General features: G+C 56.7%; 9 protein-coding genes and 1 non-coding gene across 10 annotated transcripts; 6 read left to right on the forward strand and 4 right to left on the reverse strand.

Moving 5' to 3' along the window:
- Window positions 1-1,019: 1,019 nt before the first annotated feature.
- On the reverse strand, window positions 1,020-1,120 carry K452DRAFT_t25. The gene has a single exon. It is a non-coding gene; the product is annotated as a tRNA-Glu (tRNA).
- Window positions 1,121-1,224: 104 nt separating this feature from the next.
- Window positions 1,225-2,561, reverse strand: K452DRAFT_242544 (uncharacterized protein; the record flags this gene model as incomplete). The annotated part of the gene is made up of 4 exons (XM_033537872.1): window positions 1,225-1,360; window positions 1,410-1,550; window positions 1,599-1,896; window positions 1,944-2,561. The coding sequence occupies 4 exons, from the start codon at window positions 2,559-2,561 to the stop codon at window positions 1,320-1,322; spliced, it is 1,098 nt and encodes a 365-aa protein (XP_033401759.1). The 3' UTR covers window positions 1,225-1,319.
- Window positions 2,562-2,917: 356 nt separating this feature from the next.
- On the forward strand, window positions 2,918-5,202 carry K452DRAFT_242546 (uncharacterized protein). Its single transcript, XM_033537873.1, has 3 exons — window positions 2,918-2,971; window positions 3,022-3,877; window positions 3,937-5,202. The coding sequence occupies exons 1-3, from the start codon at window positions 2,951-2,953 to the stop codon at window positions 5,001-5,003; spliced, it is 1,944 nt and encodes a 647-aa protein (XP_033401760.1). The 5' UTR covers window positions 2,918-2,950; the 3' UTR covers window positions 5,004-5,202.
- A 2,206-nt stretch (window positions 5,203-7,408) lies between these two features.
- On the forward strand, window positions 7,409-8,206 carry K452DRAFT_305038 (uncharacterized protein; the record flags this gene model as incomplete). Its single annotated transcript, XM_033542863.1, has 1 exon — window positions 7,409-8,206. One exon carries the CDS (start codon window positions 7,409-7,411, stop codon window positions 8,204-8,206), a length of 798 nt encoding a protein of 265 aa, XP_033401761.1.
- Window positions 8,207-9,730: 1,524 nt separating this feature from the next.
- On the forward strand, window positions 9,731-12,050 carry K452DRAFT_263563 (uncharacterized protein; the record flags this gene model as incomplete). Its single annotated transcript, XM_033538651.1, has 3 exons — window positions 9,731-10,716; window positions 10,767-10,877; window positions 10,906-12,050. The coding sequence occupies exons 1-3, from the start codon at window positions 10,071-10,073 to the stop codon at window positions 12,048-12,050; spliced, it is 1,902 nt and encodes a 633-aa protein (XP_033401762.1). The 5' UTR covers window positions 9,731-10,070.
- Window positions 12,051-12,941: 891 nt separating this feature from the next.
- K452DRAFT_219377 (uncharacterized protein) lies at window positions 12,942-14,585 on the forward strand (the record flags this gene model as incomplete). The annotated part of the gene is made up of 3 exons (XM_033536409.1): window positions 12,942-13,558; window positions 13,609-14,118; window positions 14,171-14,585. 3 exons carry the CDS (start codon window positions 12,942-12,944, stop codon window positions 14,583-14,585), a joined length of 1,542 nt encoding a protein of 513 aa, XP_033401763.1.
- A 276-nt stretch (window positions 14,586-14,861) lies between these two features.
- K452DRAFT_242555 (uncharacterized protein) lies at window positions 14,862-16,631 on the forward strand. Its single transcript, XM_033537874.1, has 3 exons — window positions 14,862-15,057; window positions 15,127-15,398; window positions 15,489-16,631. Exons 1-3 carry the CDS (start codon window positions 14,874-14,876, stop codon window positions 16,149-16,151), a joined length of 1,119 nt encoding a protein of 372 aa, XP_033401764.1. The 5' UTR covers window positions 14,862-14,873; the 3' UTR covers window positions 16,152-16,631.
- A 463-nt stretch (window positions 16,632-17,094) lies between these two features.
- On the reverse strand, window positions 17,095-18,141 carry K452DRAFT_305041 (uncharacterized protein; the record flags this gene model as incomplete). Its single annotated transcript, XM_033542864.1, has 2 exons — window positions 17,095-17,675; window positions 17,778-18,141. 2 exons carry the CDS (start codon window positions 18,139-18,141, stop codon window positions 17,095-17,097), a joined length of 945 nt encoding a protein of 314 aa, XP_033401765.1.
- Window positions 18,142-18,615: 474 nt separating this feature from the next.
- Window positions 18,616-20,494, reverse strand: K452DRAFT_294664 (uncharacterized protein; the record flags this gene model as incomplete). The annotated part of the gene is made up of 5 exons (XM_033541723.1): window positions 18,616-18,755; window positions 18,814-19,365; window positions 19,617-19,797; window positions 20,171-20,211; window positions 20,446-20,494. 5 exons carry the CDS (start codon window positions 20,492-20,494, stop codon window positions 18,616-18,618), a joined length of 963 nt encoding a protein of 320 aa, XP_033401766.1.
- A 2,682-nt stretch (window positions 20,495-23,176) lies between these two features.
- Window positions 23,177-25,925, forward strand: K452DRAFT_294665 (uncharacterized protein; the record flags this gene model as incomplete). Its single annotated transcript, XM_033541724.1, has 2 exons — window positions 23,177-25,149; window positions 25,844-25,925. 2 exons carry the CDS (start codon window positions 23,177-23,179, stop codon window positions 25,923-25,925), a joined length of 2,055 nt encoding a protein of 684 aa, XP_033401767.1.
- Between the last annotated feature and the right edge of the window lie 349 nt (window positions 25,926-26,274).

Raw genomic sequence — 26,274 nt, forward strand, 5'->3', positions numbered from 1 at the left:
TTATTTGGTCTCGATGTTTTATGCTTCTTTCTTCTTCTCTTCTTCCTCGTCTACTTCTTTTCTGCTACTTTTCTACTGCTTTCGGATGATTTTTTGTAGGATATCACTGGATGTGCGTGGTTTGGGGGCTGGGTCATATGGTTCGCGAGGGCTGGGATTGGGGAGGGTTGGGTTGGTTGGGTGCATGCATGGATGGTTGGGTGGAGTTGTTGTCCATGAATCAATGAATTTGTTGGTACTTGTTGGCTTGATGGGTCTTGAGGAAATTGTGATCAGATGTGCGAGTATGAATCTTATGAAAAGACATTTCGTGTTCATGTTAACAGTAGCAGCCAGCCGCGGGGCTCTGTGGAGGAAAATTCGCATACGCTACGATGTTATTCATATCCCCACGCTGAATGATATCTTTCAGATGCGGTGGTATGGTATATCCCTGCAGCAAGTAATATCTTATAAAAGCGAGTGTAAGCCAGATCGCCTCGAATTCACATATATTCAAGCACTACATTGCTACTTTTTTCCCCATAGCGGACGATTTTTCGCAGAAACAGGGGTGTTTTAATTATAAGTCGCACTGAATTTTCAGATTTTCGAAAAATTTAATAGCACTACATACCTTTGTAACTAGATGACCTACTCTCTATGGTTTGCTTCTAGCTGCATCTAAAGCCGAAGTCCGTAGCCAGATAAGTATCCCACAAAGGACATATAAACCATGGACATCGTCACCCCTGCAACACTTTTAGACTCGCCCTTTACAATAATTTTTGATTGGCCGTCTTATCCTTCAGAGCATCTTGATACCAACACATTGCTAGCGTACGGAACACCTCGGTCTCTACACCGAAGAGCCCTGGGAGTCTCGTGGTCCAAAAATAAAAAAGAGCCGAGGCATCTCGCTTGGCGTGGCCGCGGTGTTTTTTCGTCGGCTTTTCTCCACAACCAATCCCAACAGCAACCAAAAAAAAAAAAGCTCGCAACACCAAAAGCACGCCATTGTGCACGGCAGCAAAAGGATATTCCGTTGCGGGGAATCGAACCCCGGCCTTGCCGGCACCTGTTAGAGTGTTTTTGCTCTTGTGATGAGAGCGGCAAATCCTAGCCACTAGACCACAACGGATGTTGTTGTTGTTGATGGTAAGAGGTGAGAGAGAAAGGTTTATATTCTGTGTGTTTTGGAAGGCTGTTGGATAGCAAGAAAGCAGCTATGCTGAGCTGAGTATCATTTGAATATGCTTTGAAAACTGTGATGAGATGACACTGCACCCTCCTGGCAGAAAACAGAGCCTCCTGCTTGTCGCGCTGTACAAAACCGTAACTTACAGGATAGCTTGCCCGTTGACATGTGTACTTACACCGCCTGCGAGGCATTAGCAAAGAAACGGGTTGTGCTGGGCATCGAAACTTACCTGGACAATTTGCTGGAGAGCTGGTGAAGAAAAACGTCCATCTGTTCCGCTCCCTGCATTTTTGTGCCAACTTCTCTAGATCAAGCATCTCTCCTATCGGCATACCCCATAATGCCAATATGTATTCGTGGAGGTAATGTGCTGTTTGGTGGTCAGCTCCCGCGCCTCCAGCATGTCGGCCAGACTTACCCTCATGGGACGGCCATGCCTCAAACGCAGGCGCATCGCCGCCTACAGCTGCAAAGTAGCAGTCGTGGAGCCAATCGATCATTCTCTCTTCTTGACTTAATCCGGCCCACCTCTGGCCATCGTTGACGCCGAAATCGTGCTTCCTTCTCGCCAGAGCATTCCGCTCGCTCGGCGACCGCATGTTGTACGATTCCACGAAGCCGCTTCGCACGAAGAGGATGTCTCCGATCATGATGTCGCCGCCCACAGCCGCTGGCCGGATGTCGATGCCTTGGTCTTTGCCGCATTGGTACAGCTCCTTTTGAAATCAGTATACTGCCTTCAGTCTGGAGTCAAGACTCGCACCTCATAGCTGATGGGATAGTATTCGTACGGGTCGTATTTGATGCCCTTTTTGTGCGCGTAGCCGCGGTAGTCGAGCAGGACGCCCCGTCCCGCGATGCCGTGCTCTGCCCAGTGGTGAATGGAACATTTGTAGTTCGCGCTTGGGCCTGTGATGTCGTCGCCCTTGGTGTTGTTGTAAAAGGTCCCGGTCGCGACCCAGGACATGTGTCGGAAGCCATCCCATTGCGTTCCGCTCTGCGTGTTGAGGGAGTATAGGTCGTCGTAGGCGAGATTGACCGCAAGCGGCGTGATTTCGTGCTTGAAGGGTTGGCGGTGAAACGCTGGGACTTCCGGCACGTTCAACGGAAGATTCATGGGCACAATCTCGCCCGTCTTGATTTCCTTGGAGGCTGCGAAGATGCGCGTGGGTGTCAAGAGGTTCAGGCGGCCGATGTAGTCGTTCTCTCCCCATACCCACGCAGCTCCGTCGGGAGCCCCTGGGATTTTGGGGAGCTCTGATCTTGTCGGGAATTTGGTCGAGTCGGGATCCCATGGGATTGTCGTGGCCGTCTTGTTCATGGTCAGGAAGTCCATGATCTGGATCAGCCGTAGCCTAGCCTTGCTCTTTTGGTCCGCCATGATGCCTGCGAAGGTATGGAGGAAGGACGAGGACAAAGATCGGTACCGTCGCCATGTTCCCAAGCTTTAAACGGTGGGTCACCCCGCGTCGCATTGCTTAGTGACGTATCCAAAAACACTATGTCACTAAAGACGGGAGAGGGGTTTCGAGGGCCAAACTTCCGAGGTGAAGCATTGGCAGAGCACGGAAAAACAGAACCGAAGAACGCGAATCCTAGCAGAGGTTGGCTTGGTGTGCAATGGATTGCTGCTGCAGCTCCCCGGACGCGGGCCCCTGCATGTGTACCCCTCCACCTTCGTAAACGTCATCGCCAACCTGACTCAAGCTGCTCTTCCGCCAACGCCGCGCACAGAATCTTTCGCAACACCCCACCACCACATCCACCAAAATGTTCAAGAAGAAGCCCCAGGTACGTTCTGGAGCTGCCCTAACTAATTGCGCTGCTGACCCGTCCCCCAGATCAAGCCGCTTGCCCCGCTTCGCTCGTCCGATCGCCGCAAGACTGCCGACGCCATCATATCGCAACTGGCCTTGGAGGTCCCCGTCAACAATGCCGCCGATCCCGAGGACAAGGCTGCTGCTACGGCAGGCCTCACGGCTCTGAGGAACTCACTGCTGCCCGACAATGCAAACTCGGCGCGATTCACCACCACCGCCGGCTCGGACCTGCGCAAAGTCTCGGGCACCGTCTACGTCGGCGCTCACCCCGGAGAGGAGCTGCGCATACTCTGGTTCAAGCTCGAGGACAAGATGTACCCGACCGTATACACTTTGTGGCGCAATCCAGGCATGCTACCCTTGCTACACACTCCATCCTTCGTTGTGGAGAAGTTACAAGGCGGCGCGGATCTTATGACACCAGGCCTCCAAAACGGCCCGCCTTTCCCCGAGAAGGCCAAGAAAGGCGCAATTGTTGCGATAGCCAGTTTGGAGTCGCCGACGGTGCCAGTGGCAGTGGGGACGTGCGAAATAGATGTCAGCGCCTTGAAAGAGGTTCGTGGCGCTAGGGGCCATGCCGTGCGGACGGAACATTGGTACCAGGATGAGTTGTGGTCCTGGAGTACTTCGGGGAACCCCGGCGCGGCGCCTCCCCCTGAACTTGAGGGATGGTACTCCAAGGAAGGTCTAGAGGAGCTCCAGGCCAAACTGGAGGCCGCCGACCTCGAGGATGATGAGGAGGGAGAAGGCGCTGGTGGCGTGACTCTAGAGTCGGGTCCGGCTGATGAACACCAGCCGGCTGAAGGATTGGATGGTGAAGAGCCACCAGTAGAAGAGGTGGCGGCGCATGAGGATGACAGAGAATTGACGACCAAAGGTATAGCAAGCTCCCAACTGCAGCTTTCTGTGAGATATCGACTAATATCACGCGCGCAGAGGTTGACGAGGCTTTCCGGAAGGCGTTCATTTACGGCGTTTACCATCACAAGGAAACCAACAAGTCTCTCCCCAACTACGGTCTCTCCTTCCCTCTCTCTCAGTCTCATGTCATGGCCAATCTTGTTCAACCGTTCCTTCCTGCTTTTACTCCTGCGCAGAGCGCTTCTCTCCAGATCAAAAAGACCTCGTTCAAGAACATCAAGAAGTTCATCAAGTCCTTGGATAAGTCACGGCTCATCAAATCCAAAGACCGCGACGGCAACGAGGTTGTCATCCTAGACATTGACTTTGAGGACCAGACATTCAAGGATTTCAAGCCATACCGTCTACCAAAGAAGGAGACCGCAGCAGGAACTAGTCAGGGCCGCGGGGGCAAGGCGACAACCACTAGCGAGGGCGGCGACGCATCAGTCGGACAGAAGCTGAAGAAAGTCGAGCTCTTCAAGCCCAAGGAAAAGCTGTCTCCCGTCTTCAGCACCGGGAGCGCCGACCCCCGCGGGCTCTACACAGCCCAAGAAATCCGTCCGATCGTGACGAGCTACATCGAGGGCGAAAACCTCATCTCGCCCACCAACAAACGCATGGTAACGTTGAACCCGATCCTCGCGAACGCTGTCTTCGATGGTACCGGGCGCAACGACAAGGAAGTCTTAGCTAAGGGCACCATCCCCCGCGACGCACTGATCGAACGGGTCCTCGCGTCCTGCGCACCTTACTACGCGATCCTGCGGCAGGATGAGAGCATCGAGACAGCGAAGCCGCGCTCGGGCGGCGCACCGCGCGTGCACATCGTGCTTGAGACGCGGTCGGGCAACAAGACGGTCACCAAGGCCAGCGGCGTCGAGGCGTACTTCATCCACCCGCAGGCGCTGGCCGATGAGCTGCGCAAGACGTGCGCGAGCTCGACGAGCGTCGAGAAGCTTGTTGGTAGTAGCCCCAAGAATCCCGTCATGGAGATTATGGTGCAAGGCCCGCAGAAGGATGCCGTGCTTAAGGCGTTAGAGAAGAGGGGCGTGCCGAAGGGGTGGGTCGATATTACGGATAAGACGAAGAAGAAGAAATAGATGTGTTTGTTGGGAGTTTGGATAGGGAATGATACCAAGGCGAGTTGTAGACCGTGCTTGGGTAAAATGAACTTGCTTGGTCGCATCCACTTTCTTTGGGATGGACGCGCAAGGATGGTCCCTAATGGCTAGTTGCTGTAGCTAATAGTATGCAACTGCGCGGTAAAGTATGGTACCTTGATTTGGCACCTGAGCCTGGTTTAACTTTTCCAAGGATGAAGATATCTTGCGAAGAGCCGTGTCGTTCCCCTTTCCTTTCGCCTCTTTCTGTCCATTATAACGTGGCTTTTGCTGGTCGAATAGGCCACTGTAGCCATGGCTGTCATTCTCCAAACTTGAATCTCTCCGTCGTTGTTATTGTTGTGATCCCTTTGACCAGTTGCATCTCTCTCTTACTGGACTTCCTAGAGGAACAACTACAACCCGTTCACCAAATATGGGGGCCTTCGTGTAGCCACATGACGAACAAGGCGAGAGCGCCGGGGGCACCGTAAAACAGAATCGGTGCAAAGTCTTCAAAAAACCCGAGGAATTGATAGTGAATGAGCTCGAGCTGGGCGCCTAGGAGCAGGACCATGCCGCCGTATACGAGGGCGTTTAAATCGAAGGGCATGTTTGGATGTGGGTTGGAGAAGGATCTAGCCTGGGGATGTGGATGGATGTGGAGGGCTTGAGGGACGTTGGTGTGTGTATTGTGGTACGTGGTTGCTGTCAGTTTGTTCTTTCTTCTTTTGGGTTGTTGTCAGTGTCGCTGAGAGGCGCTGTCTTTTCGGGTGATGAGTGATGGCGGCTTGGAAAATGACTGCGTGCTGGCATGCTGGCATGCTGGTTTGATGTGTCGTGGAGCAGTTGCTGTATCGTGGTTGTACTCGACGGGTAGGAGCCAAATTACCTAAGGAGGACAGTAGTAAACGTCATGGATGTTGAAAGAGGAAGGTTCAGGTTATTGTAAGTTTTCTACAACCTCAAAACCGGAAGGCCCACTTTCCGCCCGCCCAGTCCCAAAATAGCAGTCACCACTCACTCGCACTCACTCACTCCCCCCACCACAGCCATCCCCGCCCGCACACACGGTCCTCTACCAAAATGTGGTAGAAGCGCCCGAGCTTTGCTCTCGACGCGCCATTGGCTAGCAAATTCGAGATTTTGCTGCTACGTTCGAAGTTCCAAGAGATATGGTTACCCTTTTCGAAGTTAGGCCCTATAAGGTGTGGCTTAATTTGTACAGCCGGCCCTATGTATATGCTATTATACAGTTCTCTTGCGCCACGTCTCCCCGCGTCACTGGGCTGCTTGTTTCACGTTCTATGACGACACTGATCTGATTGTTTGATTGGAGATTAGGCACACGCTCTCCGTGCCTTTACCTGTCCGAGCTTTGCGTTCTGCATCTTGTTGGTTGCATATTCGACGTCTTTCTTGCCATGTTGGAAGTTCCATAACAACGGTTACCTTTTTCGGAAATAGTACCTATTGAGTTTGGGTTATAGATACATAGCATTGCACTATGTTATGCTACACTCTAGGAAGCATCTACCATACTATACGCAGTTGTTGATGCAGTCGTAAACCGTTAATCGTAGTTAATTTCATCGTTTCGCTATCATGAACAATCGAGATTCAGTGTTGATAGTGGGTTAGCTGCGGATTAACGGCCTGGTAAATTGGAATTTCTTCGGCAACAAAGCGCTACACAGATACTTGTTCTCTTCTTTTAGCTTCCAGTAACAATTTTCTATGTTGCTACTAAATGCTGCTAATGCCTGCCCAATTAAGAAGGTGACCATATTGCATGCACAAACAACTAAAAAGGTCTAGCGGGTATACAATCCATAAGCCCTGCAGCTAGCTGTGGTACATACATGAGTATATGCCCATGAATGTGGGCGCTTGTTGCCTGAGGGCAATATATGTAGGCGCTTATTTGCCTGATGCTCATCATCTACTTGTCATGGCGAAGGATAATTTCACCACCCCCTCTAGCTATTTTCACCACCCTCTTCTACCGCCTGCCCGCTTAAGTATTTATGTTACCTAATAGAAACTATACGCGTCTTTTCGCGTGTCCCTTCGCGTGTTTCTCTTTGCGTGTCTCTTTACTTGTCTCTTCGCTCGCTATTTGCGTGTTCTTCGCACGTTCTTTATACTGTTGCTACTAACTAGCGGAAGTAATTTTCCTTATTACTGTTGCTAGTGGATACTCTTGTGCGACTGTTATAGTGTAAGTGTACTAGCGGTTACTCCGTGTAGCTAGGTATCACGTGGGATGGTGAAAATAGCCAAAGGGGGTGGTGAAATGCCACTTGTCATAGCCTTCTCACTGTTCGCTCCACCATTCCGGTACAATCGACGATTGTTTGTTTGTGTCGGTTTGTCGCCTACCTTGACAAAGAGCCCTTAAAACTATGAGCACTGCGGCGGAACCAGCCTTATCCGACCTCCCAGAGGTGGCGCCTTCCCGCCTTCCCCACGAGGGCCTTCAGCCTGTACATCCAGACAGAGCGACTATTTCCCCGCTAAACTCGAACATCGACACCGGAAAAATACGCGCTGAAGGCGAGGAAGAGAGGCCCCGTCGTCGTAAGATATGCGGATGCGCGCCTAAGACATTCTGGATCATAAGTACTATTGTTGCAGTGGTGGTGATTGGGGCAGCAGTGGGCGGAGGAATAGGAGGAGCCCTCAGGCACAAGAAGGAGGAGCCATCCGCAGCGCAATCGGTGTCCACGAGCTCTGGGTCATCGCCTTCCACGAACCTAATCACCGCGTCTTCGGACTCAATCATCGCTTCAGTGACCATTACTGAGGTTCCCGGTCCTACAACTACCCTACTCAGCGACTGTCCTTCTTCGAACAACACTGTCTACAACATCTCATATGGATCCTCGAAGCCTATGTCTTTCCTGAAAATTTGCGGCAAGAGCTATCTCAACAGCATATATGGCACCGGCGTGAACAGCGTGAATCAGCAGACACAGTCCCTCAACGACTGCATACAGCTGTGTGCGGCGTTCAATACCAAGAACAAGACGGAGATCGCAGATGGCACGAGTAGCCCATGCAATGCTGTGTGTTGGAGGAATACATTTAAGAACAATGATTTCCCTGGCCAGTGCTTTAGATACTTGACACAGAAATCTTCGAATGAATTTATTATCAGAGATGAAAGAAATTGTGACTCGGCGGCATGGATCAACCAATAGTTTTGTAGAGAGCAGTCCTGTGGATCATTTTTGTATTTCCTTTTCGTATGAAGTTTGGAATTGCCGGGGATAGAGCAAAAGCTCTGCCCTGTTTCGCCAGAGAAATAGTATAATATAATGCCACCAAGAAGAACTCGGGTATTATCAAGGGAAATAGGAGGAGCATACAAAACGGCAGCTTTGATGAGAATCTGAAATATACACATAAATTGATGACGGTATCATGCAGGTCTTGGAGCAAAACTGAAGAAGTAGTAGCTGTTAGTCTGTCAGAGTATGCTACTACTGTCGGAGGGGAAAATGCTATCATTCGTATCCTCGTAGTGAGATACTCCTTAAGTAACGAAAGTGTGTCTCATCTCTTTGGATTTAGATGTTGAAGATACTGCAATGACGCATCCCTACATGATCATGTAAGTAGAGGAGAACGCTCCCTATGGATTGCTTCTTACGTAGACCCAGAGCTTGCGTTCATAGCTGATCACATCGCTCATGAGGGTATCAACATCTTCCTCTCCGACCGTAGTACCCGTAAGTGCTAAACGGAATCCTGGCTTTTTTAGCTTTCAGAGATCTTTTACTGGAATGGGAATCACTTGTCTGTTATGTCCAACATCGTTTCCCATTTATAATTCCGTAGCTCCTTCATGATTCTTCCTACAAGTATCCAACACTCATACAACGCCGCCATCTAACAAATCCACAACCCACGCGAACCCACCACATGACCACGCGCTCCAGCGTCTGCCACGGTATGAACCATAGCAGTAACGATCAGCAAGATTGCAGACGAGTCAAGTATGAAGATAAATGGAGGCAACTAGGCGATCAACACCGCACATGAGCGTTCACAGGATCCGCCAGGGGGGGTATGTAGTGGAACCTACGCTCTGCGGACTAAATTCAAGTACATAAGCACTCCCTTCGTCCGTGGTCGCGAGGAGGAGGAGGGGCAGTGTGTGGAACGGAGGGAAGGCCGTCGCTGGGCCTTGACTTGAGCTCCCGGAATTGCTTGATCAGGCAACTCCGCCGCGGGGTGAGTTCTCTGGAAATACACACGTACCCAGCCACCAGTTCGCAGAGCAGGCAGCTTTCCGCAGCTCGAGATTTTGGAAATCAATAAGTCTACCTATTGTCCAGAGAAATATCCACCATGAGCGAGCTGTGTTGATTGTTGTCTGCGATTGCGCCTGCTCGTTCTCTAGCGGCGGAGGCTGCTCCGCAGACAGCGAAGCTGAATAATTGGTAGGACCACAGCTCGCACGCGCACACAACAGCCATACACCTCATCAGGCCGCACGCAAAAGAGCCCAAGGAAGGTGAAACGGCGGGCTAGATGATGCCGAGCTGAAGTGTCCAAATGCGGGGTGATGACGCAAACGGGCAGGTTAGCCGACACGCTCTCCGCGTTCCTTCCCCACAGCGCGCGAGTCGGGTTACGGCGGGGAAAAGACACGGCCAACGGCCAAGTTGCCAACGGGCCGGCCAAGCTGCCATGTTGAAGAGCGGCAAGACGGGAGAGGAGGGGCAGAGAGCCAAAAAAAAAAAAACGCGACGCGATCACTCACTCGAAAAACGCCGCCTCGCCCACCCACCCACCTAACCTTCCCAACAACGCGCACCGCTGTCGTGCCACCTGTGTCTTGTCACCTGGTTGGAAGGCGCGCCCTACGCCGTCAGTTGAGGCGCCTGCGCGCTGGAAGATCAATTGGAAGGAGCCACTCCCCTTTCCTGTACCACCGCCCCCTCCCTCGCGACTCGGGCTATAAGTACCTTTCGACACGCGCCCAGCGTCGCCTCTTTCTCACCCCAACCTCCCTCGTCCCTTCTCTATTCTTTAACTGTCGTCGTCGTAGTCGTCGCCATGCTCGCAACCGACTCCGTCCACACCATCAAGCTCCCCACCTTCTCCAAGCCGCAGCAGCCCGTCCTCTCCAAGCCGGCTGCGGCAGCGACGCCCTCGTCGCCCACAGACATCGCCGCGGAGTGGGTCGCTACGTTCAATGCCGTCCTCGCCGGCAATGACTTGGCGTCCGGCCTGCCGCGCGTCTTGCACAGCGACTGCTGGTTCAGAGACCACTGCGCGCTGAGCTGGGACTTGCGCACTTTGCACGGCATCGGCGATGTCAGCCCTTTCCTCGCTGCGCAGCAGCCCCGCTTCGCCCTCGCGGGCCTGAATCTTACGTCTAGCGGCAAGTTTGCGCCGTCGCAGGCAGAGCCTGTTGAGGGGCTGGAGTGGATTGAGAGCATGTTTACTTTTGAGACGGCTTTTGGTCGCGGAAAGGGTGTGCTGCGTCTCGTACAGGGCGAAGACCGTGCCTGGAAGGCGTATATGCTCTACACGGCGCTCCAGGAAATCAAGGGATACGAAGAACAAATCGGACAGAGGAGGCCGCATGGAGGGAACAACTCCCTAGAGGGCGGTACCGTCAAGGGGAACTGGGCCGAGAGAAAGCAGAGAAAAATGGAATTCCTGGACGAGGAACCAGCGGTTATTTGTGTTGGTGCTGGTAAGTGAATACAGTGCTCTATAAATGTCAGTGCTAACGGGATATGCCAGGCCAATCTGGACTCAACCTTAGCGCCAGGCTTCAAGCTATGGGGTTGTCATGCCTGCTTATCGACAAGAACGAGCGCCTCGGAGATAATTGGCGGAACAGATACAGGGTAAGTAACCTCTCTAAGCCTACTCTTTGAAGATACAGCAAATAGTAACTGTATCCAGACGCTCGTAACGCACGATCCGGTGCATTATAGCCATATGGCTTACATGCCATTCCCCTGCACATGGCCGTTCTTCACGCCCAAGGACAAGCTCGCAGACTGGTTTGAAGCCTACGCCACACTGCTCGACCTCAATGTATGGATGTCGAGCAAGATCACCTCGGCGTCCTACGACGACGCGACACACACATGGACAGCCACCATCACGCGCGGCGATGGCAGCACGCGCACGCTCAAGCCGCGGCACATCGTCTTCTGCACAGGGCACTCGGGCGAGCCCAAAGTCCCCAGTTTCCCGGGCCAGGCAGAGTTCGCCGGGACAGTGTACCACGGCAGCAAGCACAAGGACGCGTCGGCAACAAGCGAGGACCTGCGCGGCAAGCGGGTAGTAGTTGTCGGCACGGGCAACAGCGGCCACGACATCGCGCAGAACTACGTCGAGAACGGCGCGGACGTGACGATGGTGCAACGCAGCGGGACGTACGTGATCCAGTCGTCCAAGGGCCTCATGATGATCCACAAGGGCATGTACGAGGACGGAGGCCCGCCGACCGATGAGGCCGACATCTACGGGCAGAGCTTGCCAATGGCGGTGCAGTTCGCGCTGCACGTCAACTTCACCAATGCGGTCTCGGAAATCGAAGCCGAGAACCTTGCCGGGCTGCAGAAAGCCGGCTTCGAAATCGACTTCGGGCCGGCCGGCAGCGGGCTATGGCGCAAGTACATAACGCGCGGCGGCGGGTACTACATCGACGTGGGCGCGAGCCGGCTGATAGCCGAAGGCAAGATCAAGCTGGCGCGCAGCCCCGGCGGCATCAGCGGCTTCGAGCGAGACGCGCTGGTGCTGGCTGATGGACGCCGCCTCCCCGCCGACGTCGTGGTGTTGGCCACGGGCTACGACAACATGCGCACCAGCGTCGAGAAGGCGCTCGGGCCCGAGCAGGCGGCGCGCTGCCGCGACGTGTGGGATCTGGATGCCGAGGGCGAGGTCAACGCCATGTGGCGCCCCAGCGGGCATCCTGGGCTGTGGTTCATGGGCGGCAATTTGGCCTTGTGCCGTATTTATTCCCGGTTTCTGGCGCTGCAGATCCGGGCGGTGGAGGCGGGGTTGACGGGGTAGATACGAGCAGATAATAAGAAAGATAGGCCGAATGACCTAACGTACGTAGGCGCTTCAATGACAATGGATAGGTAGGTACCTAGTTATTATTTCCAAATGATGGTCGTCGTCGCCGCTGCTGTGGCTTTTGTTGAGGTGTGGAGTGGTGTGTCACGGGCGCGGCTAGTCTTATCGGGGAAGCCGAGGCAAGGGTATCGTCGGCGGGGCTGGACTGCCACCTATCGCGGGGCAGAGACAAGCTTGATCGGCGGCGCGCCATGGCTGCCGCCCACCGCTTTGCATGTGATCTGATCTCTGCCTTTCCTTCTCTCTTTTTCGCCCTCGTGGCTCTCTCATTTTCCCTCTTCCGCAGCACGATCAAGGATTTCTTTTTGTCGTCCCAATTTTGTACTGCTGTGTGTGGCTGAACGTACCTTGTGTCCTGCATATGTGAGTGATGCCGCCGGTGACAATAATACCTACCCTGCCTCTTCTGCACCCAATCGCCACCCACAGGGCGGAATCCGTCTCCCATCCGTCCTCGCCACGAGCGAACGCTCTGGCTCCTCCCCTCCCCTCCGCGCCGCCGCCGCCGCCAAGCACGAGACGAGACGAGACGAGGCAAGCTCGACGACTCCGCTGACGCTAACCACCACTCTTGCCCAGACGACGACCCCAGACGCGCACCACTCGCGCCGCCGTGCCGCGCCGCCCGCCCGCCCAGCCTGGCCCTGGTTGTTTTCCGCCCCGCCTCCGCCTTTGACCACCACCCCGGTTCGCCTAAGCCCGAAAGCACCACCACGACGTCCTCTTCCTCCTACTGCCACGATGCGGACCTCGACCTCGTCCTTCGCTCGCGACGGTGAAGCGGCGGCTGCGGCGCCGCCGTCGGCCGACGACGCCCTCGCGCAGATGGGGTACCGCGCCGAGCTGCCGCGCAACCTGAGCATGATGTCGGTGCTGGGGCTGTCGTTTGCCATCATGGCGGTGCCGTTCGGGCTCAGCACGACGCTGTACATTACGCTGACGGACGGGCAGGCCGTGACGGTGCTGTGGGGGTGGGTGCTCGTGTCGCTGATCTCGCTCGCCATTGCGGCCAGCCTGGCCGAGATCTGCGCCGTCTACCCTACGGCCGGGGGCGTCTACTACTGGGCCGCGATGCTGAGTACGCGCCGGTGGGCCCCGATTGCGTCGTGGATCGTGGGCTGGCTGACCCTGGTCGGGAACTGGCTCATTGCGTGCAGTATTAATTTCTCTGGCGGGCAGTTGATTCTGAGTGCCATTAGTCTGTGGGACGAGGACTTTGTCCCCAATGCGTGGCAGACGATCTTGATGTTTTGGGCCGTCATGCTCGTCAGCTTCTTGGTGAATGTCTTTGGCTCGAAGTACCTGGACTTGATCAATAAGATCTGTATCTACTGGACCGGTGGAAGCGTTATAGTTATCCTCATTACGCTGCTGACAATGGCCGACGATAGAAGGAGCGGAGAGTTTGTCTTTGCGCATTACGATGCGTCTGCTAGCGGATGGTACGTTTTCCCCATCTACTGCGTCTACGCCGTTGCTCATTCACTCCCAGGCCGTCCGGCTGGGCTTTCTTTGTCGGCCTTTTGCAAGCCGCTTACACGCTGACGGGTTACGGCATGGTTGCCTCCATGTGCGAGGAAGTGCAAAACCCAGCGCGCGAGGTTCCGAAAGCCATTGTGCTCTCCGTGGCCGCGGCCGGCGTAACGGGCGTCATTTATCTCATCCCGATCCTCTTCGTCCTGCCAAACGTCGAGACGCTGCTGAACGTTGCGAATGGGCAGCCCATAGGCCTCCTCTTCAAGACGGTGACGGGCAGCGCGGGTGGCGGCTTTGGCTTGTTGTTCCTGCTCCTCGGCATTCTTGTATTCGCGGGAATTGGCGCGCTGACGGCCGCATCGCGTTGCACCTACGCTTTTGCGCGCGATGGCGCCATCCCTGGTAGCCGGCTGTGGTCGCGCGTTGACAAGCGCTTTGGCATTCCTCTGTGGGGCCTCGTGCTCTCTACTGTCGTTGACTGCCTGCTAGGACTGATTTATTTTGGATCCACGGCTGCTTTTAACAGGTGAGTGTCCGTTCCGGCCCAGACGGAGAAATTTTTCTAACTCGAGTGTCAGTTTCACCGGCTGCGCGACCATTTGCCTCAGTGCGTCGTACGGCGGCCCCATCCTCGTCTCGGTGCTACGCGGCCGCAAACAGGTGCAACACAGCAGCTTCTCGCTGGGCAAGTTCGGCTTTGCCATTAACATCATGACCATCTGCTGGATCGCGCTGGCGTTGGTGCTCTTCTGCATGCCCGTGTCGCTGCCGGTCGATGCGACTGACATGAACTACGCCAGCGCCGTCTTCGCTGGCTTCTCTTCCATCTCGATGCTGTGGTACGTCATCCGGGGGCGGAAGGAGTTCAAGGGCCCGCCCGTCACACAGGACATCGACCCGGCGGACGTGGGAGTCGTCACGGGCATGCCGGTCATGGATGGACCAGCTGCGGAGGCGGAGCCGGACAAGGAGATGGCGGAGGCGAAGACGTAGTGGCTTTGCGACGTTGTATGTATATATGTAGACAATAATAAAAAGTTTCAACGTGTTTCGTGCAGAGAAGACGTGATGGTGGCAGAAAGGCCTCACCGCCTGGCATGACGGGGCGGAAGCTCAGAGCTCCAGAGCCACACCGGGGCCCAGCTACTACGACAACATCAACACTCCATCCGCCTCATCCCTCAACAACCCCCGGTCCTTTTCGAACCCAGGCCGCCTCTGTCGTTTTCTGCTTCCGCTCCGTGCCTCACCGTCCGACCAGCCGCATCACCCCGGCCCACCATGCCCGCCACCACAGCGGAGACGCTCTCATTGGTGACGCGGAACGTCTCCGTCGCGCCTCTGGTTCTTCTATCGGCAGCAGACCACTACGGCCGCACCGCCAAGGGCACCAAGAAGCGCGTCGTCGGCGTGCTCCTGGGCCAGAACGATGGCAAAAACGTGCGGGTATCCAACAGCTTCGCCGGTAGGCCGCCCACGCCCGTGCCCATAGCATCCATGAGCCATTTGCGCTGACGCCGTTGCCTCCCTGCAGTGCCCTTCGAGGAGGATGAGAAGGACCCGTCGGTGTGGTTCCTCGACCACAACTACGTCGAGTCGATGAACGAGATGTTCAAGAAGGTCAACGCGCGCGAGAAGCTCATCGGCTGGTATCACTCGGGGCCTAAGCTGCGCGCATCGGACCTTGAAATCAACGAGCTATTCAAGCGGTACACGCCGAACCCGCTGCTGGTCATCATCGATGTGCAGCCGAAGGAGGTGGGCGTGCCCACGGACGCATACTTTGCCGTCGAGGAGATTAGAGATGTAAGCCGCCCGGCCGCCGACACTGCGCTCGCCCGCAAACACACACACGCACACACGAATGACAGCTAACCACGGGGTGCGCACATGTAGGATGGTAGCACGACGAGCAAGACGTTTGTGCACACGCCGAGCATAATCGAGGCCGAGGAGGCGGAGGAGATAGGCGTCGAGCACCTGCTGCGCGACATCCGCGACGTGGCCGTGGGCACGCTGTCGACGCGCATCACGTCGCAGCTGCAATCGCTGCAGGGGCTGCATCTGCGCCTGCGCGACATCGGCACTTACCTGCAAAAGGTGCTGGACGGGGAGCTGCCCTTCAACCACGCCATCCTCGGCAACCTGCAGGACGTGTTCAACCTGCTGCCGAACCTGAACACGCCCAAGGCGGCCGTGGCCGCGGCCGACGCGGGCCAGTCGCCGCTCGCCACAGGCGACTCGGACCTCGCGCGCGCCATGAGCATCAAGACCAACGACCAGCTCATGACCATCTACCTCAGCAGCCTCATCCGCGCCATCACGGCCTTCCACGACCTCATCGAGAACAAGATCCAGAACAAGCAGCAGCAAGAGGAGAAGGAGAACGGCGCCAACGGCGCCGCCGCCAAGAAGGACGAGAAGCAGGCCAACGGCAACGGCGCCGGCGGCGCCGACAAGGACAAGGACAAGGCCGCCAGCAGCGGCGACGCCAAGGACAAGGGCGGCGCCAGCGGTGCCGACAAGAGCAGGGGAAAGGAGCCCGACAAGAGGAAATAGAGGGGCGGAGTCGGGTCGCTGGATGGTGACGATGATGGGGACGCGCGGAAGACAGCGGAGGAACGAGAGCATGCGGGGCGAAAGTTCGACCGACCGACCGGCCGGCCGCGCCATCATGAGCGAGCGTTGTGGGTAATGACATGCTAGCATAGAGAAATGAGATCGGTTGACGCGCGTGAGCATGCGTGCGTGTCTGCGCGTACGATTGTGGGCTGAGCCGGGCGTGAAGTGTTGGGATGAAGGGGGACGTTGAAGCTGAGGTGTGACTGTGGATGTGTCAGTTGTGGTCTGCGTGTGTACGTCCCTTGTGCTTGTGTGCTTGTTGGGGTCTGGTGTCTAGGTCGCTGGCTGTGTCTCGTGCTCTTGTGCCCGAGAATGTGTCTCATTGCCTCAATGTATCTATCTCGCATCGCGCACGTGGTGCGGATGGTCTGATTACCTGGCCTCGACTGGTTCGCGTGCGGTATGTGGTTTGAATGTAGCTTTGAGGACGCTTTTGTGATGGCGTTGATATACTTTTAATATTATCAGTTGTCGGTTGTGGTCCCTATCACGACTTGACTTGACCTGTCCGGTTCACATCTAGTATCTACGGTAGGTTTGAACATGTCCATGACTGCTCGTCAAAAGCGGATATGGAATCTGACCATGTTTTGCAGGCCATAGGTAGTGTCTAGTCGTATCTCGTGCTTCTCGTATCTCGTGTTTCGTGTACCTCTCATGCTCTCCGTCTGCGTCTCATGCCCAACCTCAACTCCCCATCGTCTATGTCTATGTATGCCTCAACGCTTCTCGCATCATGCACGCCACCCAGTGACTCACCCCGTTAGCCAGCCAGCCAGCCAGCCAGCCAGCTAGGCAGCTATTCAATTCACTGACCCGTCTCGCTCACTGTCCCACATCCCCACGCCCAGCATGCATCCACCACCACACTCCCACCCACCTACCCACCCCACCCAGCCGCCCAACCCGCAGCCGCCTCAGCGCTCACGCCTCCCTGACCCTCCCCCACCACCCCCACCGCAGCACCAAACAGCCATCCCGCACGCTCAGCCAACACACTCGCAAGCAGGTGCTTACACACGGGAGGCAAGTCCTTCCCAGAACGCAGCCCCCCAAACGAGTCGACTCCGCTGTCGTCCTCTCCATCTACAACACCGTCGTCGCAGTCCTCGAGCTTGCGGGAGGCGTCCGCGCTGAGCGCCGGAAACGCCGAGACGGCAAACGCAGGGCACGAGCACGACCACGCCGCGAGCCGCACCTCGTAGTGCGTGGGGCCGGCGTCGTCGGCGTCGTTGTCATCGTCGTCGTGATGGTGGCGGTTGCGCGAGCGCCAGTGCTGCTGCGGCCGCGGCTGCGCGGAGCGCACGTAATAGATTGGAGGGGGTTGGGGCGCGCTGGTCCTGCCGCTGCTACTGCCGCTGCCGCCATGGCGGCGCGCCCGTCCCGCTGCGATGCTGCTTGTGCTGGCGCTGTGTTGCGCTGGTCCTGCGTCTGCGCTTGCATCTGCATCTGCATCTGCATCTGCGCTGCTAACGAGTGCGTTTGCGTCTGCGTCTGCGTCTGCGTCTGCGTCTGCGTCTGCGTCTGCGTCTGCATCCGCATCTGCGTTTCCGGCAGCCGCACTCCCGCTCCCGCCTGTTTCTCTCGTTCCTTTTTCCTCAGCACTACTACCCACAGCAGCAGCATCACCACCACTACTGGCACCAATAACACTCAATCGCATTACGCACCCCCGATCCAGCAGATCCAGCGCCGGCAGCAGCTCGTGCGGGAACAGCACATGCAGCGTAAGCAGCAAATTACGTTGTTTCTCCGGCAGCGCGCGGAGCGTGGCCGCGGGCGTCAGCCCGGGCGGCGGAGGAACGTCGTGGTCGTCAGCGTCGGGCGATGAGATGGGGGCGGATAGGCCGGCGAGGATGCGCGTCAGGAGGGCGCGGGGCGAGGGCAGCGACGATGAGGAGGATCGGCGCAATTCGGGGTCGGGCATGATGGTCGTGATGGTCGTGGGCGCGTTTGGGGTTGGTGGTGGGGCATGGCTGAGTGGCGGTGGCGTCGCGATAATGATGGTGGTGATGGCGATGGACGATGGCGTTGAGATTGAGGATGTTGGTGTTGGTTGTAATTAGAACAGAGTTTCGAGTGTGTGGGCTTGGGGCGGGGCGGCTTCTGGGGCGGGGTGGGGGGGAAGCGGCTGCGGATCGCGTCGCGCGGGCACGTGCTTTCGCGGGCCGGTGATGCGGGAGCTCCATGATGAGCTGCGGGTTGCTTATTGTTCCGGGCCCCGGTCATAGCTGAATGAGACGAGAGATGCGCTGCGAAGGATCTTTGACGGTGCATGTTTTGATTTGCTCATCCTGCTACCTATGCTTTTTGGCAGGAGGTTGCTGACGGTGCCACGTCCGCAACGGACTCAGGCTCCCCGGTGCCCTCCTGCACGTCCCCCGCCGCGGCAGACGTCCCTTTAAGCCTCTTGCAGGAGCGCAATATCTGCGAAGCTGGTGTAAACCGGGAGGATTGCGCGGTCCTCCTCGCTCAGAGGCTCGTTCCCGGGGCGATCAATGACCAAAGACTTCATACCCGCCTCGAGGGCGGCCTTGACTTCTGTGTCTGGGCGTCAGCGATTGGGCCTGATATCATCCGCGCGGGCCCGCATGCAAACCTTTGACGTTGTCGCTCAGGAAGAGGATCGTGCCGCATTCCTTGCCCAGCGCTTTGGCGATCTTCTCATAGCTCTCTTTCTCCTGCTTGGGCCCAGCGTTCTGCGTATCAAAGTAATCCGCAAGCAGCGGGTTGATGTCCTCGGACGGCTGGCCCGTGACTTGCACCTCCTCCGTCTTGGTCTGCACCTCAGGTAGCTTCGCTGGCGGATTGACTATGGGGTCAGCCGTCTTTGGCTTCTTAGCATGAGGCGCCGCAGGGTCCGTTGTCTCATCAGCCGCCTTCTCCGCGTCCTTGACGTCTTTCTGAGCCTCGCTTGACGTCCGCTTCTTGTCGGTCGCCCCCGACGCCGCCTCGGAGCTGCTCGTTGGCTCAGAGTTGTCGCCCTCGGCTCCGACGTGGCCGAACAACAGCTTCTGGGCTGGGACGCTTCCGGAAGAGAAGATGACGATCTGTTTGTCCGCGGCGTGCCAGGCGCGCAGCGCCGGTACGACATCAGGGTAGAGCGGCGCCACAAAGGCCCCGGTGTTCCATCCGTTCTTCCACAGATAACCTGCATGACGCGTGAGCCGAGTGGACCACTTCGTCACCAGTACTGGCGATCTTGTTTCGCAGTGCGGGGGATGGCATTATCAGTGGATGCTCCCACGTTGCCCTAGCGCGTCGCTGGGTCGGTCCGTTTGCTTTCGCCAGGCCCAAGGCATCCTGCCACGTCGGTGCCGATGCCAACCCCGCCCTATCTCGACTCCCGAGCACGATATACGTGTGACGATATCGTGCATGATCTAGGTGGTCGAGACATACCTTGTAATTTCTTGAGATATGGGACCTTCGAGTCCTGTTTCATCAGGTCGATCGCATAGTCGGAGAAAGCCTTGGCCGACTTCTGGGCCAGCTCAGGGAATGCGGAGACATAGCTCTTAAACTCAGGATCATCCCATTTGGCCTTGGCCGTTTCAGGAAGGACGTCTATGGCGTAAGGGAACTGGTGGATCTGTGAGCAGATACTTTGAGGGAATTACTGACGTTCAATGGGCGATCGACGCATGCCGTAGGCTGGATGGTAAAAAGACATGGGAGAATGGCGAGATTGAGAGACAAAGCGACTGGGTGAAGTATGTGGCCCCAGGTGGAAGACGCAATGCCTTTCAAGGCGCTCGTCAGGGAAGACTGGGCCCCGATAACGGAAAAGCAGAGCATGCAGCAATGTTTGGTAAACAATGGCGCCATCAGAGGCTACGGCATGCGCCAGGGCAGTGCGTGATCACTTGACGGTAACGTAGAAGACAGCTGGAAGGGGCACGGCATGGAGGCACAGCAAGAGCTGAGCAACCAAACAGCAAGGGAAGCAGGCTTACCAAACGCTCTCTGACAAATGAGATGGAGCAGACGGTGCCCTCTGCAAAGAAAGCTGATCAGTCACAAGCACTTGCAAGTAAGGATTGCCGAAGCTTGCGGCGCCGAGAATCTGGGGAAACGCGGGCCAAGCGCTTGAGCCGCGATGTTTCGAGCAGCTGTCGACGGCCGGAAGAAACTCCAGGCCCCGGGGCAATGGTAGTCGGTGATGCTGCGGGGAGCGAGCAAAATTTATTGGCAGCGGACGCGCGCAGCAGCTGAGGGCGAGCCGACGTACCAATGTCAAGGAGCATGCAGCCGACTTGGTGCAGGCTTTCGGCAGTCATGGTGGGCAGGTCGAGGTTCGGGAGCAGCCGAGCGAGAGTGGTGGTCTGATGGGATGAGATGGGAAGTGGATTTCTTCGACTCCAGAGATCTGCACATGCCCCAGGTGACCCTCTCTGCGGCCCGAGACGAACGAGCGCGACGAGCGCGGCGAGCGCGACCACGTCCGACTCGCGACACCCGTTCATTGCCCGCCACACACCCACGCCCGATCACGACCGGCAGTTGATGGTTGGCGTGCTAGGCCTCTGCGTGACCATGACCATCACGATAGTCGGTGAACGGATGTTGTGCCTTGTTTACACACACTCACTCTCGATCCATTGAGGCCAGTCGGTTGACCGCTTTGTTGTTGTGCTGCCGGGACCGCGTGCGTTAGCTCAAGACGGCGAACGCTCGACGGTGGCGAGACAGTGAGCGGACGCATGTAGGCATGTTGTGCCTGCATGCAGCGGTTGGCGACGAGCGCGAACTTGGCGGGAGGCACCCCCAAAGGCCAGCCAGCTCGAGCGGGCTTGGGGCAGGTCAAAGAGGACAGTTAGCTTATCGCAGGGCAATCATCAAAGACAGTCTATTTGACCGACATTTGCAATTTCGGCCGAAGCGCGAAGGGGCAGCAGTGAGGGTGGTTAGGACATTGCAGCGCGCCCATCCGGACGGGCCTCCCCACACGCACGCTTCTTCCCGCGCGCCCCCTTTCGTTCGCGAGTCACGATGACTGACCCAAGCGCGGCAGCCGAGAGAGCAGCATGTCGCAGCTAAGGTGCGGCGTTGCCAGCGTCTGCGACAGGCGTAGCGATCCAGCAACATTACCCGCCAGGCAGTTGAGTGGTCGACCAGTCTCGCCCCGTTGCCGTGCAACCGTGTGTGCACAACAACTCTACTGACGTCGATCACGGCAGCCTGGCGGACCCTGGGTGGATCCGACGGGCAATGTCCGGGGCAATCCCCATTTCCTGACGAGGCAAGGGGGGGTGGGGTGTATGAGGGAGTGATGTCGAGGAAGGAGGGAGGGGGGGGGGAGACCGTTTCAGAGGCGAACCCTTACGCAAGCGTTGAGAGAACGGGGGCGGATGCAAGCGGGCGGGCAACAGTCGGACGACGGGCACAAAACGGACAGCGGCAGGACACGCGGCCGAGGGTGGCGAATTCGACGAGCTTCGATGCCAGGGCCAGGCCAGGCCGGAAGTAGCAGCATTAGATGCCACGTTGGACGCAGCGCGTGATGCGGGCGGCAGCAATCCAGCCGGCGCAGCCAAGTGACGCCGGCGTGAAAGTCGGCAAGCCTCCCTGCCCGAGCCCAGAGTCCAATCACACGTCGCCCCCACACCGCCCGCGGGCTGTGCCCTGCCTGTTTCCGCCGTGATATAGCTACCCTCCGCTCCCTCTTTCGTCGTGCCTGACTGTTGTTCTCCACCTCCACCCATCCCACCCCCCCAGCCATGTCCTAAGAGCCTAGTCCCGCTGTCTTCTCGTCGTTGCATTCGCCGTCATTGCAGCCTGCAAAGCACCTTCTTCCTCGTCTCGTCCGTCTCATTCCGCTCCCGACCGTTACCGACGCAACCGTCTCCCTGTGCCTGCCTGCTTCGACGAGCAATACAACCAGACAGACTCTACTCTTCCTTCGTCCGCCTTCTCTCTACTTCCCTCGACGCCTCTGACTCATCGCATCATCGCCTCAGAGTGGGTCGCCAGGACCTCTTCGACTCATCTACCCGCTTGGGCCCTCTGATCGCGTCATCCCAACTTCGATGCTCTGAGCCTGACGTGCGACAACTACATCAACCCTCACTACCCGCCGCTCAGCCCCGCCAACATCCAACCTCAGCTTCCAGAGCCCGGTCTTTGATGCTCCTTTAGATCAAAACCGTCTCGAAAGCCAGCCATACCTCCGCCAGCCAAAGCAGTATCGTCCACTCGTCGATCCAGCTGCTACCACTCCCGCGACTCCGGCTCTCATACCTCGCTCTCCAGCCAGCAGCCCACGTCGCCGACAAGTCCCGCACCTCAGTGGTCCATACCCAACATCCTTCACCACTCCGGTGCTTGGACGACTCGACCTCGAGCGTCCACGTTTTACGACTTCCTTTTCTTTTCCTACCGGTAACGCAGCGACTTCTCGATTCCTTCGAAGCAATCTGGCCGCCGACAATTTCGAGGCCAACCACGACAGCCAAGCTCCTCTTCCTCACACTCGTTGATTCGAGTTCCTCATACACCGATTAATCATTGTCAAATGACAAGAACCACACTCCTTACTTTCCCTTGTCTTTAAAGATACACCCCGCGCTACAACCTTCTCGACTCCTTTGTGCATATCTCGATTACGACCACTATACCACCTTTTAAATCTCAAAGCGATACGGAGTTCTGCCTTGGTCAATCAGACGACACTTACAGCCTCTGTTCCTGAACCTACTCTCGACTCTCGGATTTCCCTTTTTTCCTCTCTTAAGTATTTATTTGTACCATTCTTAACAAGCTTCTTTCGCCAACTAAAAGCACGATAGACTTGTTCTTTTCTTGCTTGCGTCGGATCTAAGGCTTGTTCGACTACAACCTCCGGTCCGGAAAAAGCGGCTTGTTCAGCTTTCCGTCTGCTTTCGCTTGCTCGACGTCCTTTTGCAGTCAGACTCTTGGGTTTCGGACTCTAAAAGTCGTTCTTCTCTTATCCATCTCATACAATGGAGTGCTTGCGCAACCAGTTCACTGAGGGCGTCGTATTGGACGGCCGTTTTGAGACGCTCTCCGCTCTCAACCATGGCTCCTTCGGCATGGTCTTCATGGCGAAGGACCTCAAGACTGGTGAGAACGTTGCGGTCAAGTGCCTGACCAAGACCTCGGATCCCAACACTTGTCCCTCCGCCTTTGCCATTGACGAGCGTTCCGAGGAACTCGTCATCCACCGCCGCCTTTCCAACCATCCCAACATTGTCGACCTGGTTCACACCTTTGAGACAAAGAACCACGTTTACCTTGTTCTTGAGCTCTGCCCGAATGGCGACCTTTACGAAGCCATTCGCCTCGGCCGCGGCCCTCTCGAGACCGAGCATGTCCGCGACTTCATGTACCAGCTGATTGATGCTGTCGAGTTCATGCACTCTAATGGCATCTACCACAGGGACATCAAGCCCGAGAACATCTTCCTGACTTCGGAGGGAGACATGAAGCTTGGCGACTTTGGACTTGCGACGACCGACGAGCTGTCTTACGAGTCTGCTGTCGGCAGCGACCGCTACATGGCGCCCGAGCAGTACGACTGCGGAGACAATGCCTACTCTCCTGCCAAGGCTGACATCTGGGCCGTTGGTATCTGTCTGCTCAACGTCTTGTTCTCGCGCAACCCCTTCGCTACCCCGACCTTCTCGGACCCGTTGTTCGCCGACTTTGTCAGTGACAGGCAGTCTTTGTTCGACGTTTTCCCCAACATGTCCCAGGACACCTACGAGGTCCTGGTCCACTGCCTGGCCATTGAGCCCAACAACCGTTCTTTGTCCGCTACACGTAAGGCTCTTGGCCGCGTCATCTCTTTCACCATTGATGACGAGTCGCTCGATGAGTTCTGCGTCGAGGACTGCGAGGTCATTGGAGCGACTGCCAACCGCGAGCCCCTCCGCACGCCTTCGGTCAGCACTGCTCAGCTCGATGCCAACGGTGCTTTCCCTTGGGCCAAGGCTTTAGCTATGACTCCTCCTCAGCCCGTCCGCCAGCTTTCCGCTATCCCCGACGTGGATACGTACTCGGAGGACCTGTTCCCGGCTTCCGAGCGTACCAGCGGCGACTGGTGCTCGATCAAGCCCGAGACTTCTTCTATCGTTTCCTTCGTCGATTCTGGCTTGGGCATCTCGCTCAAGTCGAACAACAATGTTTCCCAGCCCCGTCCCATCAACAGCAGAGCCTCGAGGCCTATGCAGATTCCTGGCTCCATGCCCGCTAGGCCCATGCCCAACTTGGGCTCTGTTCTTGATGTCAAGAAGGACATGGTCTCCAAGAGCTGGAGCGACTTGTGGGACGAGGATGAAGAGGACGACGGCAGCGAGACCGAAAACGTTGTTCAGCAGATGCTCGGCTTCAAGGACCGCGTCTGGAGCCACGAGACGGGCTCTGGTCGCACGACACCCCGCGCTGGTCTGTCGGAGCTCAAGGATCCGGAAAACATCAACAACAGCAGGAACCGCAGCCCCATCACGCACCCCAAGGTCGACGACTACATCAGCGAGCAGACCGGCTTCATCTTTGAAGACCACCCGGCCATGCCTCGCTCGTCATCACCGAAGAGCCTCTTGTCGACACCGAAGAAGCAGCACCTCCCGGTGAAGCGGACTCCTGTTGACAAGCGCGAGAAGATGAACAATGTGGACAAATGGGCTGCTCTGGGCAACCGCAGACGGGCCCCGCTGGCTTCGGAGAGGGAGAAGCCGGCTCCGGCTATGCCGGCGTCTTCTCCTACTCTCGACAGGAAGCGCAGCAGGGCGTACAGCAACAATTGGAGGCGCAACATGGGAACAGGATTCGGCGGACACTACTCTACTTCGGCTCATCATGGATTTGAACACGGCGTTGGACATCACGGCAAGGGACATCAGGATTGGAGGAACAAGGATTGGCGCCAGCACCCCGTCGTGCACACAGGCGACGATGACATCGGCGACCTTGAGTGGGTTGGAGGTTGGAATGACCTCCACTTGTAGCTCGGCCTCCGCAACACGTGGTCATGGACCGGCAGTGGACCTGCGGCATGACACATGGACAAGCAACTCGGAGGTGGGCTCGTATCTTTGGCATTGATAGTAGGCCGTTGCGACGACTAGAATGCAAGATTTACCCGCTCTAAAAGGCAGTGTTTTATCTCCGCACACATGTGCGGTGCAATGTGCAATGCAGATCTGAAAATGACGTTCTACAGACAGTGTTCTACGAAGCAACTACCAACTAAAGGCACCAATAATAATAACAATAACAATACTTGGTGGCAAGACGAAGGAATAATGAAAGGTTTACGAAGCCCGTCATTTCGCGGTGCCTATGCTTATCGGTGGCGGAGGGACGGATGGGGATCCGCGGAGGCCACGACATACCAACCCGGCACTGACACGCAGGAGGACGGATGATGATGGATGATTACAATAGGAGCAGCAGCGTCGCCTTCAGAGCAGAGCACACTGACTACGTACTGAATAGCTCGTGGCTCGGGCCCCCCTGGGGTGGCCGTCCCTTTTCGCCCTTGAAACACTCGGCTTATCTCCTTTCCCTGCAGGCTGGGTGTGCGTTGCGTGCGTGCGTGGTGACAGGGCAATTGTGACGGACGCTGGCTGACACTTTGACATTCTGACACTCTGACACTCTGACAGACACTCGGACACTGACTGCCTGGGCACTGCCCGTTTGGCCCGTGGACTGTGGACTGTGGACCATGGTCTGTGGTATGAGTAGATTGTCGGGCCGGGTCGCTTCTTTCCCGCTCCCCCCCAGGCCCCCTCCCTCCTTGATTGATTGATCGACTGAAACATTTCGCATGTCTGTGTGTCTGTGTCTGTGGGAGGGGGAGGGGGAGTCGGCGGCCTCGCCTCGGGTTGCTTGCTTGTGCTTGGTCACTTATTCATTCACTGGGTTCAATCATTGGATCGGATTGGGTCCGGTGGAGTGGGATTGATTGGTTTATTGGTTGATATTGTATTGGCAAGAGGAGGGGGAGAGGGGGCGTCGCGGTGAAGGACGAAGGGCGAAGGGTGAAGATTGCGGTGTGAGCAAGAGGAGGGGTAGCTAACTAGTGCTGCTAGTG

The sequence above is a fragment of the Aplosporella prunicola genome (genome assembly GCF_010093885.1).
Source record: "Aplosporella prunicola CBS 121167 unplaced genomic scaffold K452scaffold_3, whole genome shotgun sequence".
Taxonomy (NCBI): domain Eukaryota; kingdom Fungi; phylum Ascomycota; class Dothideomycetes; order Botryosphaeriales; family Aplosporellaceae; genus Aplosporella; species Aplosporella prunicola.

Bases quoted from the DNA above. Each gene is read 5' to 3' on its own strand.
- K452DRAFT_242546 (XM_033537873.1), top strand. From the start codon at position 2,951: ATGTTCAAGAAGAAGCCCCAG. The intron at 2,972-3,021 runs GTACGTTCTGGA...CCCGTCCCCCAG, and splicing joins TGTTCAAGAAGAAGCCCCAG to ATCAAGCCGCTTGCCCCGCT. The intron at 3,878-3,936 runs GTATAGCAAGCT...TCACGCGCGCAG, and splicing joins CAGAGAATTGACGACCAAAG to AGGTTGACGAGGCTTTCCGG.
- K452DRAFT_242555 (XM_033537874.1), top strand. From the start codon at position 14,874: ATGCCCGCCACCACAGCGGAGACGCTCTCATTGGTGACGCGGAACGTC. The intron at 15,058-15,126 runs GTAGGCCGCCCA...GCCTCCCTGCAG, and splicing joins GGTATCCAACAGCTTCGCCG to TGCCCTTCGAGGAGGATGAG. The intron at 15,399-15,488 runs GTAAGCCGCCCG...GCGCACATGTAG, and splicing joins CCGTCGAGGAGATTAGAGAT to GATGGTAGCACGACGAGCAA.